Consider the following 15,353-nt stretch of genomic DNA (forward strand, 5'->3'; position numbering starts at 1 on the left):
CAGGTAGCGAATTCACAAACACATGTAACTCCAGCCCCAAGGGATCTAAATCCCTCTTCCACAGGCACTGTATATGCATACACACACACACACACACACACACACACACACACACACACACACACACAAATTTTTAAAAAAGAGATGAAAGACTATCTTCAACTTTTATATATTTATTAGCACTTTAAAATTGCACCAGGCTTTAATCTTAACACTTAGGAGTCAGAGGCAGGAGAGGATCTCTGTGAGTTTGAGGCCAGCCTGGTCTATAAAGAGAGTTCCAGGACAGTCGGAGCTGTTACACAGAGAAACCCTGTCTTAGAAAGGGGAAAAAAATGACAAAAAGAATATATTTGCTGGATGTGGTGGTACACGCTTGTAAATCCCAGCACTTGGGGAAGCAGAAGACAGTCTGGTCTACAGAGTGAGTCAGGATAGCTGGGGTTACATAGAGAAACCTGTGTCTCAAAAAAAAAAAAAAGACAAAGACAAAAATAAACAAAAAAACTTTAAACCTTTTGTTTTTAAGGCTCAAAATAAATAAGCACATTTGCTTTTTAAAACCCATAATGTAGGCCAGGCGTGGTGAATACCTTTATCTCAGTACTTCAGAGGCAAAGACAGATGACTATAAATTCAAGACCAGCCTGATCTACATAGTGCGTTTCAGGCAAATCAGGTCTACATGGTGGGTGGGACCTGTTGAAAGAAGGAAAGTGAGAGGTAGAAGGAAGAAAGGGAAGACAGGAAGGAAGGAAGGAAGGAAGGAAGGAAGGAAAGAAGGAAGGAAGGAAGGATCAACCACCATAATGTCATGACCAATAACTACTAGATTCATGGTACTGAGTGGAGGAAAAAAAAAAAGAACTGAATCTTTTTGTTTGTTTGTTTGTTTTGTTTTGTTTTTGTTTTTCAAGACAGGGTCTCTCTGTGTAGCCATGGCTGTCCTGGACTCACTTTGTAGATCAGGCTGGTCTCAAAATCACAGCAATCCCCCTGCCTCTGCCACTTGAGTGCTGGGATTAAAGGCATGCACAACCATACCTGGCTTGAATCTTTTAATATGAAACTGTTAAAAAAAACATAGAAAAAAAAAGATACATTTAAAAAGTTGAAAGCCAAGGCGGGGGCGTAGTGGCGCACACCTTTAATCCCAGCACTCAGGAGGCAGAGGCAGGTGGATCACTGCGAGTTCGAGACCAGCCTGGTCTACACAGCGAGTCCAGGATGGCCAAGGCTAAACAGAGAAACTCTGTCTCAAAAAACAAAACAAAACAAAAAACAACAATAACAAAAAAGGTAAAAGCCAGTAAGATTAATTAAACAGATAATCTAAGAAACCTAGGATATTTTTATATAGGTTTTTCATTTTGTTTTGTTTTGTTAGGTTTTCTTAGACAGGTTTGATTCCTAGCACCCACACAGTAGTATATAACCATCTTTAACTCCAGTCCTAGAGGATCCAGCACCCACTTCTGACCTGCATAGGTACCAGCCACCTATACAGTGTATTTACACTCAGTATTTACATACACATAAAATAAAAATAAGCAGTAATTAGTTCACAAGAGTCTGCCCTCTAGAGGCAGAGACAAAAGGATCTCTGAGTTAGAGGCCAGCCTGGTCGACATAGCAAGTTCTAGGACAGTCAACGTTACATAGAGACCCTGTCTGAAAAAAACAAAAGTAGACTCGCCAACCTCAAAAACTTAAAAGTAAAACTGGCTGGGGCTATAGAGATGGCTCAGTGGCTGAGAGCACTGGCTGCTCTTCCAGAGGACCTAGGTTCAATATCCAGCACCCACATGGCAGCAACTCACAACAGTTCCAGGGTAATCAACATTCTCAAAGAGACGTAACAACCATGCACAGAAAAATAAATAGATAATTAAAATTTTTTTAAAGTAAAGCTGGGCATGGTGGCACACACCTTTCTTTAATCCTAGCACTTGGGAGGCAAAGAGAGATGGATCGCTATGAGTTCGAGGCCAGCCTGGTCTACAAAGTGAGTCTAGGACAGTGAAGGCTACACAAAGAAACCCTGTCTCGAAAAACCTAAATAAATAAATAAAGTAAGGCTGGCTGACTTTAAAAAAAAAAGTTCATCATCCTCTAACAAGTAGCAAAATGCAAAATCGAAACAACTCTGCGATTTCATCTTACCTCAGTCAGAATAGAAAAGACCAACAAAACAATAACAAATGCTGGAGTAGGCGTGAAGAAAAGTGAAACTCTCACTCGTTATTTTGGGATTGCAAAGTGGTCCATCCTGGGAACCAGTGTAGAGAACTCTCAAAAAAGCTCAAAATAAATTTATCATGACCAAGCTATACCACTGCTGGCATGCGCCCAGAGGACCCAGCATCCTCCTGCACAGATTACTCTTCTTCAGCAGTGTTCATTGCTGCTCTATTCACAATAGTGAGGAAATGCAAACAACCTAGGTGTCCTTCAAGCGAGGAATGGCTAAGACTGTGGTACATAAACACATGGAATAATATTCGGCTATAAATTAAACGTCTTGTGTTTATTTAGAAATCTGACATTCTGTTACAGCAGCAGAAAAAGGACTAAACAATGCATAACGTATAATGAAAAATAGTTTCATGGATGTAGATGCTAAACTGATAGTTAAAGAGGCTAGGTGCCTCAATCACGCAAATATAGGCCCAAAACACCAATTTATTATCTTGATGAAGAAAAGATATAATTCACTACATATCAGTAATAGAACTTAAGATTGTCTCAAAACAATATTGTTTGAAAGTCAGGTGGTGGTGGTGTACACCTTTAATCCCAGTACTCCGGAAGCAGAGACAGGTAGATCTCTTGAGTTTCAGTCCAGCCTGGTCTACATAGAGAACCCCTGTCTGGGGCTGGAGAGATGGCTGAGAGGTTAAGAGCACTGGCTGCTCTTCCAAAGGTCCTGAGTTCAATTCCCAGCAACCACATGGCGGCTCACAGGCATCTGTGAGATCTGGTGTCCTCTTCTGGCCTTGCAGGCAGAACACTGTATATATAAGTAAATAAATCTTTAAAAAACAAAACAAACAAACAAACAAAAAAAACTCCTGTCTGTAGTGAAAGAAAAAGAAAAAAGACATGGTGGTACGTGGTTGTGATTTCAGCACTCAGGAAGTTGAGGTAAGTGCATCACAAGTTCAAGGACAACCTCCACCTCATGCCCCACAAAAAAGCAGAGCTTGGAGAAATGGCTCAGTGGATAAAGTCCTTGACATGCAACATATAGACCTAAGTTCAAGTAAAAAATGGAAATGGCACTCATGTAAAAAAAAAAAAAAAAAAAAGTTAAAAAAAAAAGTTGGGGGGGGTTGGATAGCAACATATGTGAGCTAAGGAGATCCCTGGAGCCAGCGGGTGGCCAATCTAGCCAATTGTTTTGTTCCAGGTTCAGGGAGAGTCTATCTCAAACATAAGAGCAATTGAGGAAAGAAAACAGTCTTAACACTGTCAACCTCTGCTCTCCAATGGCCCTCTCCATATACTTTCAAACAGATACGCACACACAAACAGCTTAAAATTAAAAAAATAAATGAAATTGCTTAATGCATAAACACTCATACCTATTTACTAGTTGGTCAAATAATAAGCTCTGATTCACACTTTCAAATCTGTTTTTCCTGGACCGACAACTTTTTCTGACTTCCATGTCACCATTTATACACGAAAGGTCGCCATCTCCTTTCTTTTCCCCTCGAAGGGGATGGCTTCGAAGGGCTGCAAAAGAGAGAGTTTCATTTCAAAGTGCTGAGTACAGAATATTGGGGGGGGAGGGAATCAAAAATTTAAAAGGCTAAAAAAACTAAATATAACCTCTTAAATGATATTAATATTAAATAATCAAGATTCTCAGGTTTTTTGCTATAAATGAAATTCAGTCATTTTCAATTATATGCTGAGTATTAATTCACTCTGAGGTGTTGAAATGTATGGCTCAGAAGTGGGAAACTTTTGGGTCATGCAGAAGGACCACAGTTCAATCCCTAGTAGTAGTAGTAGTAGTAGTAGTAGTAGTAGTAGTAGTAGTAGTAGTAGTAAGCTTTCATGCTTAACTTAACATCACTGTAAGAATTTCAATACTAACCAGTTTCCCAGCAGGATACTTACACAAGCTACTGTGTCCGTTTGGTAATGTAGCACCAGGCTGAGAAGTTAACCTAGAATACAAATATATTTACTACACAAACATGTCAATATTTGTTTAGATAAGCAAAAGTGAATAATGCTATCATTTTCCATCTTTAAAATGTTTATTTGTGAAATAAACAGTTTACTTTGATAACATATCAGTTACAATATACTAGCTAAGAGTTATTTTATTATTTCAAGAGAAACTCCAATAAATTATAAGCTGAATTAACTTTGTTGTCAACTGCACCAATTCAAATCCTATTAAAAGATTAAGGTTAAGCAGCATAAATTTAACCAAGACCATAAGGAGTCACAGCAACAGACAATAACTATAGGCTTCACTGAGAAAATAAATTCTGAGCTGTGACAAATTTATTCAAACAAACTGTAAGAGAGAAAAAATTACTTTAATATCAAAAACATTTGATAATTTTCAAATTATGACATATCTTCAATCCATTTTAAAACACACACAAAGATCTTTTCTCTGGAAAACAAAATGCCTGTCTTAGTATAAGCTCAAAAGTAAAATTCCACGTTTTGCATTTGGTACCCATATGCATGAACTCCAGGCATATGCACGTGAGTGCAAAGCAGCGCTGTAATACACATGCTCTATGTTGCTGCTGCACAGTGCTTTTTGGGGATGCTCCAAAACCATTCTCAAAATCAACTTAAAACTACAAAGAATCACTTTTATTACCTCAAAAGTACACTTTGGCACTGGCCCCAACATAACATTAACTCGGTTTATTTTCAAATTATCAGTTTATTCACAAGTCTTGGTGCCAAATAAAATTTGGATGGATGTAGCTATAAATGATTAAAATTTTACATCATAAATCATTCAAAACTGGAGGCTGGAGAGATGGCTCAGAAGTTAAGAGCACTGGCTGCTCTTCCAAGGGTCCTGAGTTCAATTCCCAGCAACCACATGGTAGCTCACAACCATCTATAATGAGACCTGGTGCCTTCTTCTGGCCTGTGGGTGTTAGATGGAGGCTGAACACTGTATAAATAAATAATTTTTTTTAATTATTCAAAACTGAAAGAAGCAATCTTAAAATCATTCCATAAAGTAATTAACTAATTTTTAAAAACAAACTTTTCTGGACACCAAAAACATCACTGGGAGGAAAAAAAGCACACTGGGGGAAAAAAGCACAATATGGTTCTGTTCTGCTCTAAAGACAAAAGTTTACTTATTTTGTTGTTAATGAAAAACCTACTTTTAAGAAAGAGGACTGGGGGCTGGAGAAATGACTCAGCAGTTAAGAGCACTGACAGGTCTTCCAGAGGACCCAGGTTCAATTCCCAGCACCCACATGGCAGCTTACAACTATCTGTAACTCCAGAATCTGACATTCTCAAACAGACATACATGCAGGCAAAACACCAATGGACATAAAATAAAAATAAATAAAATTTTAAAAAAGGAAACAACGAGGGCTGGGTAGCTAGCTGGTTATGGTAGTGTACATTTGTAATCCCAGCACTCAGGTAGGCAGAGGCAGGTGGATCTCTGTGAGTTCAAGGCCAGCCTGGTCTACAAAGCAAGTCCAGGGCAGCAAACGATACACAGAGAAACCCTGTCTCAAGAGAAAAAAAGAAACAAAGAAAGAAAGATCAGGTAGTGGTGGCGCACACCTTTAATGCCAGCACTAGGGAGTCAGAGGCAGGTGGATCTCTGAGAGTTCAAGGCCAGCCTGGTCTACAGAGCAAGTTCCAGGACAGCTAGAGCTGTTACACAGAGAAAGCCTATTTTGAAAACAAAACAAAACAAACAAACAAAAAAAAAAAAAAAAAGAAAAAAGAAAGAAAGGAAGAAAGGAAAGGAAAGGAAAAGAAAGAGGGCTAGGGCTGTGTTCAAACTTAACTACCATTGCCTCACCAGGAGATAGAGACAAAATGAAAACAAAACATTCAAGCAATTCAAGTACCTGACAATAACAATCATTGGCGCCATTTCTCTTTATAGAGAAGAGCTGAGCAAAATAGTGCACTCATATACCCCAGTACTTTGGGGGTGGGAGCAAGAAAATCCAGAGTTCATGGTCCGCCTCACTACATAACAAGCCCTAGGCCAGCCTAGGCTATATGAGACTCTCTACCAAAAACTAAGTAAGTAAATAGGGCCAGTTAGACGGCTCTGTGGATAGAAGCCCTTGCCACCAAGCCGGACAGCCTCAGCTTGATCCCCAAGAGCTACATGATGAAAGAGAACAGAATCCTGCAAGTTGTTCTTTAACCTCCCACATCCACTATAATGCACTGTGTACAACATGCATGCTGATACAAATTAAATAAATGCTTTAAAACGTAGGGCTAAAATGAAACTCAGAATTATAAATATGCATGTATATTCAAGACCCACAAAATCCCTATTCCTTTAGTAATAATAGTCTCTGGTACATGCTACACATGTCTTTATAAAACAAATACATATTTGGAAAAATAAAATTACAGAAAGTTTAAAATAAGTCTACTATCAATTATAAATATATATGAATATTTATAAGATACTTTCATTTTAAAGAAAATTAACACTGCTATCAGCCTAATCATAGCAAATAACCCATGAATTCGTGAAAGAAAAAAATGAGTCCTCACCTGGCCTGACCAGTTGGTATGTTCCATTCCTCTCGCTGACCAGTACTTCGTGATTTTGATTTGTCTTTGCAAACAGAATCTGGCTGTTTCAAAGTGCGTTTGGCTGGAGGAGATACGTGGCTATCACTTAAGCTACCGTCCACTTCAGCTTTCTGAAAGACAGCAATAAAAATGTACATATTGCTCCTATCAGGATTAATATGCTTGGATAATAATGCATTTCTTTTAATCTATATATAAGGAATTTGAACCAGCCTATAAACATGTCTCAAAAAATAAAGAAGTCTATGGCTGGAGTGCCTACGTGTCTCTCTGTGACCTGATATCTCACACTTGCCTAAATACTCCAGCACACAAATCCCAAAGCAAGGGCATTTTAGTACCATGGAACTTTCCAATTTAGGAAATCATAACACATAACAACCCATTCAAAGTTTACAAAGTTTCTCCACATCTCTTTCAAGTCCAAGATCCTGTCTAGGAGCTCACTGTGTTTAATGGTCAGATCTCTCTCCTTCACTTTGCAGCAAAACCTGTCTTTAATTCTCTTTAACAATCTTGACTGTATGAATACCGAGTTTTCAGCCTCGCATGACGACAGTTTTCAGGCTAGCACGATAGCTCACACAGTAAACCCACCTCAGAGGCTGAAGCACAAGGATTAGCTCAAATGTGAAAACAGCCAGAACTACAGTGAAGACCCTGTCTCTGAAAAACCAAGATAAAAGGGAGGGGAGCGTGGGAATGAAGGGAAAGAAGGGCAGGACAGCTAGGTAACAGCTGTCATTTGCTAAGCCAACCCTTCAGTCTGGGTCTAGGTGATCTTCCTCATAATCTGATTTAGACCATACATTATAGAAAGAATGCATGTAAATTATGTTATTTACACTACACTCACTCTTCCCCCATCACTTGACCATAATCACCAGGTCAAGCTGGTATCTGTCAGGTTTTTCCATCTATTTTACTACATAATATTCTGATAATTTACCAACATCCTGGCTGACTCTGAAGCAAGCCTTCACCCAGAACTTCACTGTGACAGTGACTCTTGTTTACACTTTTAGTTGACATCCTGCTTTAAGAGAAACCATTCTTCTTCCTCACTAATTTATTCATTTCCATCAATATAGGTTCCATGGATTCTCTACGTTACAAATCTTAACACTTTACTCTTATTTTGTTGCTTTGGCCAAAAGAAGCCACTTGAAAAGTGATTCCTACATCTTTTGCATATCCCATCATTTTTAATACTTTTTTTTTTTTTTTTTTACAGAATTCCCTCATTTTGTATTTTCTCTTTCTGGCTCTATAAATAATCATTCCTGCAAGGATCCTCGGTTCCTTTTGGTAAAAGATGGTATTTGAAAACCAAGAACTAATACTAAGTGTGCTTGCTGTCCCTGGAGTTGCACCACTAGAAAGCCCTCTCCAGAAACGGAGAACCACAGGCATTTAAGCACCAACAGATACAAAACTATTTCTAAGACATAAATAATGAAAGACATAAACTTATCCCAATGCTGCTCATTTCTATCCCACATCTTAATTCCACCCTTTATTTTCTCTTCAACATTTATAAACCCTTCTCAGATATAAGCCTGGCTTCCAATATTATCTATACATTTATTTAACTGGGCTTGGTGGCTCATACTTGTAATCCCAACACCTAGGAAACTAAGGCAGGAAGATTTCAAGAATTCAGCCTAAACCTTTGTGTGTGTGTGTGTGTGTGTGTGTGTGTGTGTGTGTGTGTGTGTGTGTGTATCTGAGAGAACAACAGCAGCTGGTCATGGCGATACACACCTGTAATCCCAGCACTGGGAAGGTGGAGCCAGGTATCATCTGCCATTCTAGATAAGTATTTCAAAGGCACATATAACCAGCAGCAATATGCTTAACATTAAAAAATTTTTTTTGCAAAAATCTAAATCTAGGCACCGGAGGCTGCTTAGATCAAGGACAGCCTGGGAAACATAGGGTGACCCTGTCTCAAGGGAAAGGGGGGGGGGGAACCTTCAAAAATCTAATTGTTTCCTTTTATTCTATACATTAAAAATGCATTAAAATTATCCAATTTGTAAATGTACATTCAGTGGGCTGGAGAGGTTAAGAGCACCAGTTGCTCTTCCAGGGGACCTGAGTTCAATTCCCAGCAAACACATGGTGGCTCATAAGCATCTAAATTGAGATGGTGCCCTCTTCTGGTGTACAGGCACACACGCAGGGAGAATACTGTGAACATAGTAAATACATAATTTTTAAAATATGTAAATACACATTTTTATATTTTCCCAAAGCAAGATATCAGTATTATAATAGCAGAAATGTAGTTATTAGGAGCTGAGACTGTAGATCAGTGGTAGCACTTTGTGTCCATGAAGTACCATCAAGAAAAAGTTACTAGAAAATGTGATTAAAGGTGTCCATGGATATCTAAAGACACCCATTAATAGATAGTTTTCCTCTAGTTCCGCTAGAACTATACAAAGCTAGCTGGCCTCAAAGCTGCCTTTGCCATCTAAGTGCTGGGATTCAAGGTGTGTGTCATCCCACGTGGATGTCATGAAGTTTGGTTTTTTTCTTTTTCTCTAAAAAAAAAAATTGTACTTTATTTTTCAACATTTCTTCTTTCTCTTTTGTCCTTTAAAGTGACCATATGCCCCTCTCTACATTCCTTCGAATTCATGGCTTCTTTTTTCATTAATTGTTACTGCATGCATAACATACATATACCTAAATATGACCTACTCATTCCTCATAATGTTACTTGTATATGTATTTACAGAGCTGACCATTTGGCATTGGACAACCAACTGGTGTGCTCTTCTAGAGCACCTCTCCTGCCCCCCCTCTCTTTCCTCGGCTGTGTATAGTTCTCTGTGTAGGGTCCAGCTCATGTTTGGGAGGTCATGGTGGGACTTTGTGGGTGTAGCTTCTGACATTCCTAGGAGACTGCAGTCTCACAGAAAACCCCAAGATCCTCTGGCTCTTACAGTCTGTGTGCCCCCTATTCCACAATGTTCCTTGATCCTTGCGTGCAGGAGTGTTTTATACATGTATCCTTTGGCACTTGGCTCCACAACTCTGGGTTTCAATTGGTTGTGGCTTGCTGCATTGCTCTCCACCTGTTGCAGAGTGTGAACTATTTTTAAAGCCACAAGTACTAATACTGACAACACAAAAAGAAAAGCAATTACTCAACATAGGAACTAAGCATGGTAGCACATGCCTGAAATCCCAGCACTTGGGATACAGCAAGAAAACCACAAATTCAAGGCTAGTCTGGGAAGGAAGGAAGGAAGGAAGGAAGGAAGGAAGGAAGGAAGGAAGGAAGGCACCTAAAACTCAGTCCTTTCATTTCTAAAATAGGTTTCTTTATTCTACGTCAGAAACTGCATTCTATTATACTTATGGTCTCCCAAAGAGAAAATACCTTAAGAGCCACTAAGTCAATGATTCCTCCAAGGCATTCATAATAACAGTGTACTATGAAGACCAAAACCGCACAGGCATTGTCAGTCTGGGGGCTATTAAAAACACAGTTGTGAAGCTGAAGTGACGGCTCAATGGTTAAGAGCACTGGCTACTCTTCCAGCTGATCTAGGTTCAATTCCCAGCACCATCTGGTGACACGTTACCATCTGTACAGCCAGTTCCAGGATATCCAACACTCTCTTCTGGCACCTGGATGCATGTGATGCATAGGCATATACGCAGCCAAAACACCCATGCACATAAAATTTAAAAATAATTTTAAATGTTAAGGGGGAAAAAGAAAACACAAAATCTGCTGAACCTGGTAGTACACACATTTAATCCTAGCACTCAGTAGGCAGAGGCAGGTGGCTCTATCTCTATGTGCTTAAAAGGCCAGCCTAGTCTACATAGGGAATGCCAAGACAGCCAGGGCTGCACAAGACCTTGTATCAGACTTCAGGGAGAGGGGAGAGAATACAGACACACAGAGAATCTTGGACTCCATTCTCAGACTTCTTGAATCAGAAATCATTTTAACAACAACAACAACAACAAAACAACTAGTGACTTCAGTGCATATTAGACTTAGGTTGTATACAATGGCCAAGTGCTTGCTTAGTGGTTCCTCCCTATAACAGGGAGAAACTATCACAGAACATATTCTAAAGTACTCAATGAGAAGAAATGCCGCATCTTCTAAGCTCAAGTATATTGTGGTATAGTAACTAATACCTATAAGCTGCTTTACCAATATAGATGATACAAGTCAGCAATATTCCTCCTCCTTTTCTTTGATACAGGATCTCACTATGTGGCTCTGGCTGGCCTGGTCTTGCTCTATAGACCAGGCTGGCCTCAAACTCACAGAGATCTGCCTCTCCTTAGCCTCTGCCTCTCTCGCCCCTTTCTGTCCCTCTCTGCCTCCAGAGTGCTGGGAGTACACCATCACATCCTGCCAGCATGAGTCCTTCTAATCATATCCTATTACTCACCATTTAAGATTCTCTTTTTTCGTTGCATCTTCCTGAAAAAAAAATCTAACCTAAATTACTGTATCTTCCTCACATCTACAACATTTATACATCATTATTTCACAGCTTATTTGACCAAGTTCTTTATCTGCAAATATTAATGTGTTAAAAAAAAAACACCTCTGAAGACAAGTACTATGTACTAAGGAATTAAAAGTACAATTTTTTTGAGTTCTAGTACCTTTTAAGTAATCTGTCCACATAATTTTCTAATATCAATAAGTGAGCTTTCATATTTGTTCCTGGTCATTCTTGTATCTCAGTAGACCTTCTCATTCCAGCATTAAGAAGTTTTGGGCCAGCCAGGCAGGAGAAGCTGTGGCTGGGATGTATTATATGAGAGAAGAATAAATAAAAAGAAAATAAAGAAAATATCCTTTACATTAGAAGAAGAAGTAGTAGTAGTAGTTGTTGTTGTTGTTGTTTTGGAGGTTGGGGGTTTAGCTTAGTAGTAGAGCACTTGCCTGGCAAGTGCAAGGCTCTGGGTTCAGACCTCAGCTCTGGGGAAAAAAAGAAAAAGAAAAACAAAAGTTCTGGGCTAGGCACGATGGTGCATGCCTTTACTCCGAACACTCAGAAGGCAAAGGCAGACAAATCTCTGAATTGGAAGACAACCTGGTCTATAGAATGAGTTCTGGGCTACACAGAGAAAGAAAACAAAATAAACAAAATAAGCTTCTCTCAAACTGCTGTCCAAAGATCACCCCCATCAGACCATGCCTGTGTTAGTCATCATAGACTACAACCTGCTGAACGAGACTCTCTGGAGGCGGGGTGAGTCTAAGGAGGGCCTTTAAATGGTGCTTAGTGTGCAAGTTTGAGGGCTTCAGGTAAATAACACAGCTCAAGTATCATCTGAGCACAGCATCCTAAGGGGTGTACTAGACCTACACATTCCCTTCTTTTATCATGAGAGGGATTCAACACGGACATAATGAAGACCAGATCTCAGCATAAATAGTATTACAAAAGGCTTCCTCCTTCCAAAGAATCTAAGGATTTAGGTCATACAAATAACCAGATGTAAATGGGTACAAAATAATTATTTTAACACCATTTAATTATCTTCAAGGTTTGGGAAAGCTTTTATCTACAAACCTGATACTAACAATTTACCTTTAATAAGCTGATCATATGCTCAACCTTAGCGTCTTCATCTTCAAAGCACTTTACTAGCTAATTATAGCCTAACCCTTTGAGAGTAGGTGTTACTAGTTTCATGACAAAGATATTTCAGAGAGATTATGCAATCTACCCACAGCTATTTAGCAATCTGTCAGAGTAATTACAATCCATGTGTAGGAAAAGATATTAAACTAAGAAAATAAATTCAATTAACAAACATTTATTGAAAACCTACTATGTACAGAAGACATTAAGAGGGGTAAAAATGACTTGGTAGAAATCAATAAAATTCATCAGGTTGATAAAAAGTCACAATTCTCAAAAAATGAAAAACCAGAAATAATAACTATTAATAGATACAAAGTTCTCACAGTTAGAGCATAAACTCTGTAGGTTTGAACAGTCTTTTCCAATTTTCTTAGTAAGACCACCTGTTAGTCTACCTTTTAAGTGAGGGGGGCACCAGGCATATTCCAGGTCTCATTAGAAAGCTGATCCTTTTTTTTTCTTTCTTTCTTTCTTTCATTTGTAGGAAGAACCACAGAGGTAGCAGTTACCGTGACTGCAGAAAACAAAACTCGGACGGCTTTTTATTTACTTGAAGCCAGCCGTTGTCTACCAAGTGCTGAAACTACAGGCACACACAATGTCCTGAATAATCTTCAAATATCACAAAAGCAATGCTAACTATACTGTTTCTAAACAGTCATTACAAAATATATATAAGCCCAAAAGAGACAGACATGCAAGTGACAGTTGCTAGAAGTTACAGAAAAATAAAATCAGTCTACAATAACTTAAATGCACTTCTTTCAGACAGAATTCTCTGGATGGTAGATTTTGCTTTTAATCGTAAACTGTTCCATTACCAGAAGATGAAAAAGAGGCTGGAGAGTGTGGCTCAGGAATATTCCCATACAATGTTCTAAGTTTGATCTTAAATAGTAGTGAGCAGTGGGGATAGATACCATATAATGTGAGCCATGACTGAGTAGAGAAAGTACAAAGACTTGGGAGTTAGCCTCCGCCCCACAACTGCAGCACCACCACTATGAATGTGAAACTGTAACGATTAAAAGAGTAAGGGACGTATGGTCTCAAGGGTAGATACTTATAGCTTTTACCTTCACTGACGCATACCTTCAACATCATTTATTAGGTACCTACTCTTGTTTGATATACTAAAGATTACAAGGAGTGGCAGCCCCTGCCTTTTAAGAAAGTTAAAACCTAACTCCTAGGCATATAAAAATTTAAATACTGAGACTACTGTAGAGCGAGGATAATTTTATTTAGTCTCTTTGTAGGGCAAGTCTATACAAATTAAAAGAGATCTAACAAGATGTCTCTCAGCAAGAAAAGCTGCTTGCTTCATAAGCCTGGCAACCTGAATTTGATCCCTAGGATCCACATGGTGATAAATGGAGAGAATGGGCTACACAAAGTTGTCCTCTGACCTCCACATGCACACTGTGGCACATGTGCCCTACACACACACACACACACACATACACACACACACACACACACACACACACACACACACACACGATCACAAATAAAAATTTTAAATAAAATAGAAACACCTCTAGGGCTGGAGAGATGGCTCAGTGGTTAAGAGCACTGGCTGCTCTTCCAAAGGTCCTGAGTTCAATTCCCAGCAACCACATGATAGTTCACAACCATCTATAATGTGATCTGATACTCTCTTATGGCATGCAGATATACATGCAGACAGAGCATTCATACATTAAATAAATGAATAAATCTTTAAAAAATACAAACATCTCTAACGCAGTGATTTCACTTGCCCCAAAAGAGAAGAGACATGATAGCACATCGCACATACCTGTAAAGCCAGCACAGAGAGCAGAGGCAGTTCAACTCCAATCTCTTCTACATAAAACTCCAGAACAACCAAAGCTACATAGCAAGACCCTGTCTCATAAGAGGGGGCAGGAGAAAGAGCAGGCTTCCAGGCCCAGGAGGCAATGGGATACACTTTCTTGGATATGGAAGCTAATAAAGACAGCCCAGCATGAGCTAGGTGAAGCTGTAGGTTCTGGCAAATGGTTGGCCCTGACCAAGTACCCCCAAGATTTCTATGGTGGTCACTCCCCTGGACAGTACTTAGGGACAGCCAAGACATTGCTAGCCAGCCTTTCCAGTAACTGCTGCAAGTGGAGCCACAAGAGGTAAATCTGTGATAGGCCAAAACTGGGCTATGGGACATCCACTATCCCATGTTCGTCTATAGCTCCAAATGATAGGTGTTGAGGGGTCATCTGTTTTCTCATATACACACATTCAGTGAACCTTGACCTTTTTCCAACCTACCTTGTACCAACCAAACCAAGCAGGAACTTGATCATCATGGCTGACCTCGCTCTAGCCTCAGAGCCCCCTGCTGTAACCAACTCCCAGCTCTACTCAAACTGAACACACTGAGACCCCTCTGACCCTGCCCAATCTCAGGTGCTACAGCTGTGCCTAGTAAAACTGCTCCCTGCCTTCAGCACCTCTCTCTAGTCTCCACATTTTGACACCATAAGAGACAATCCAAGGAAGGTGGTAGCAGGCTCTGCCATAAATTAAAGCAGGCAGAAGAGGCTCAGAGACACAGGAGAAACTTTTCACATCATAAACCATTCAAGAAGTGAGGAGAGGCAGGGAAACAGAAAAGGAGCATCTTTTTTCTTCTCTTTTGTTGCTGTTATTTTTGAGACTACGTGGCCCAGGCTGCCCCTAAGTCTACTATGTAGCCAAGTTAGCCTCAAACTTAGTAACCATCCTTGCCTCAGTCTCTCAAGTGTTTGGATTATAGGACTAAGCTATAACACAAACTTTCTGCTACATTACTTTATTGATAATGTTTTTTTTAATGTAATATACTGGACCTGATGGTGATACATATCTCAAAACTCCAGCACCTGGGCAACTGAGATAGGAGGACTC

General features: G+C 39.5%; 1 protein-coding gene across 7 annotated transcripts in view; it reads right to left on the reverse strand.

Moving 5' to 3' along the window:
* The window catches only part of ATAD2B (ATPase family AAA domain containing 2B), a 140,564-nt gene that overhangs the window by 99,966 nt on the left and 25,245 nt on the right, over positions 1–15,353 (reverse strand). For all 7 annotated transcript variants that reach the window (XM_084791892.1, XM_084791890.1, XM_084791891.1 and 4 more), the window contains 3 exons: positions 6,763–6,914; positions 4,129–4,178; positions 3,585–3,738 (listed from right to left, as the gene is read on the reverse strand). In XM_084791892.1, coding sequence (XP_084648018.1) covers positions 3,585–3,670 — 86 coding nt within the window. In that variant the 5' untranslated portion in view covers positions 3,671–3,738; positions 4,129–4,178; positions 6,763–6,914. The remainder of the gene's footprint in view (positions 1–3,584; positions 3,739–4,128; positions 4,179–6,762; positions 6,915–15,353) is intronic.

Source organism: Acomys minous (assembly GCF_964271855.1).
Source record: "Acomys minous genome assembly, chromosome: 8".
Lineage (NCBI taxonomy): Eukaryota > Metazoa > Chordata > Mammalia > Rodentia > Muridae > Acomys > Acomys minous.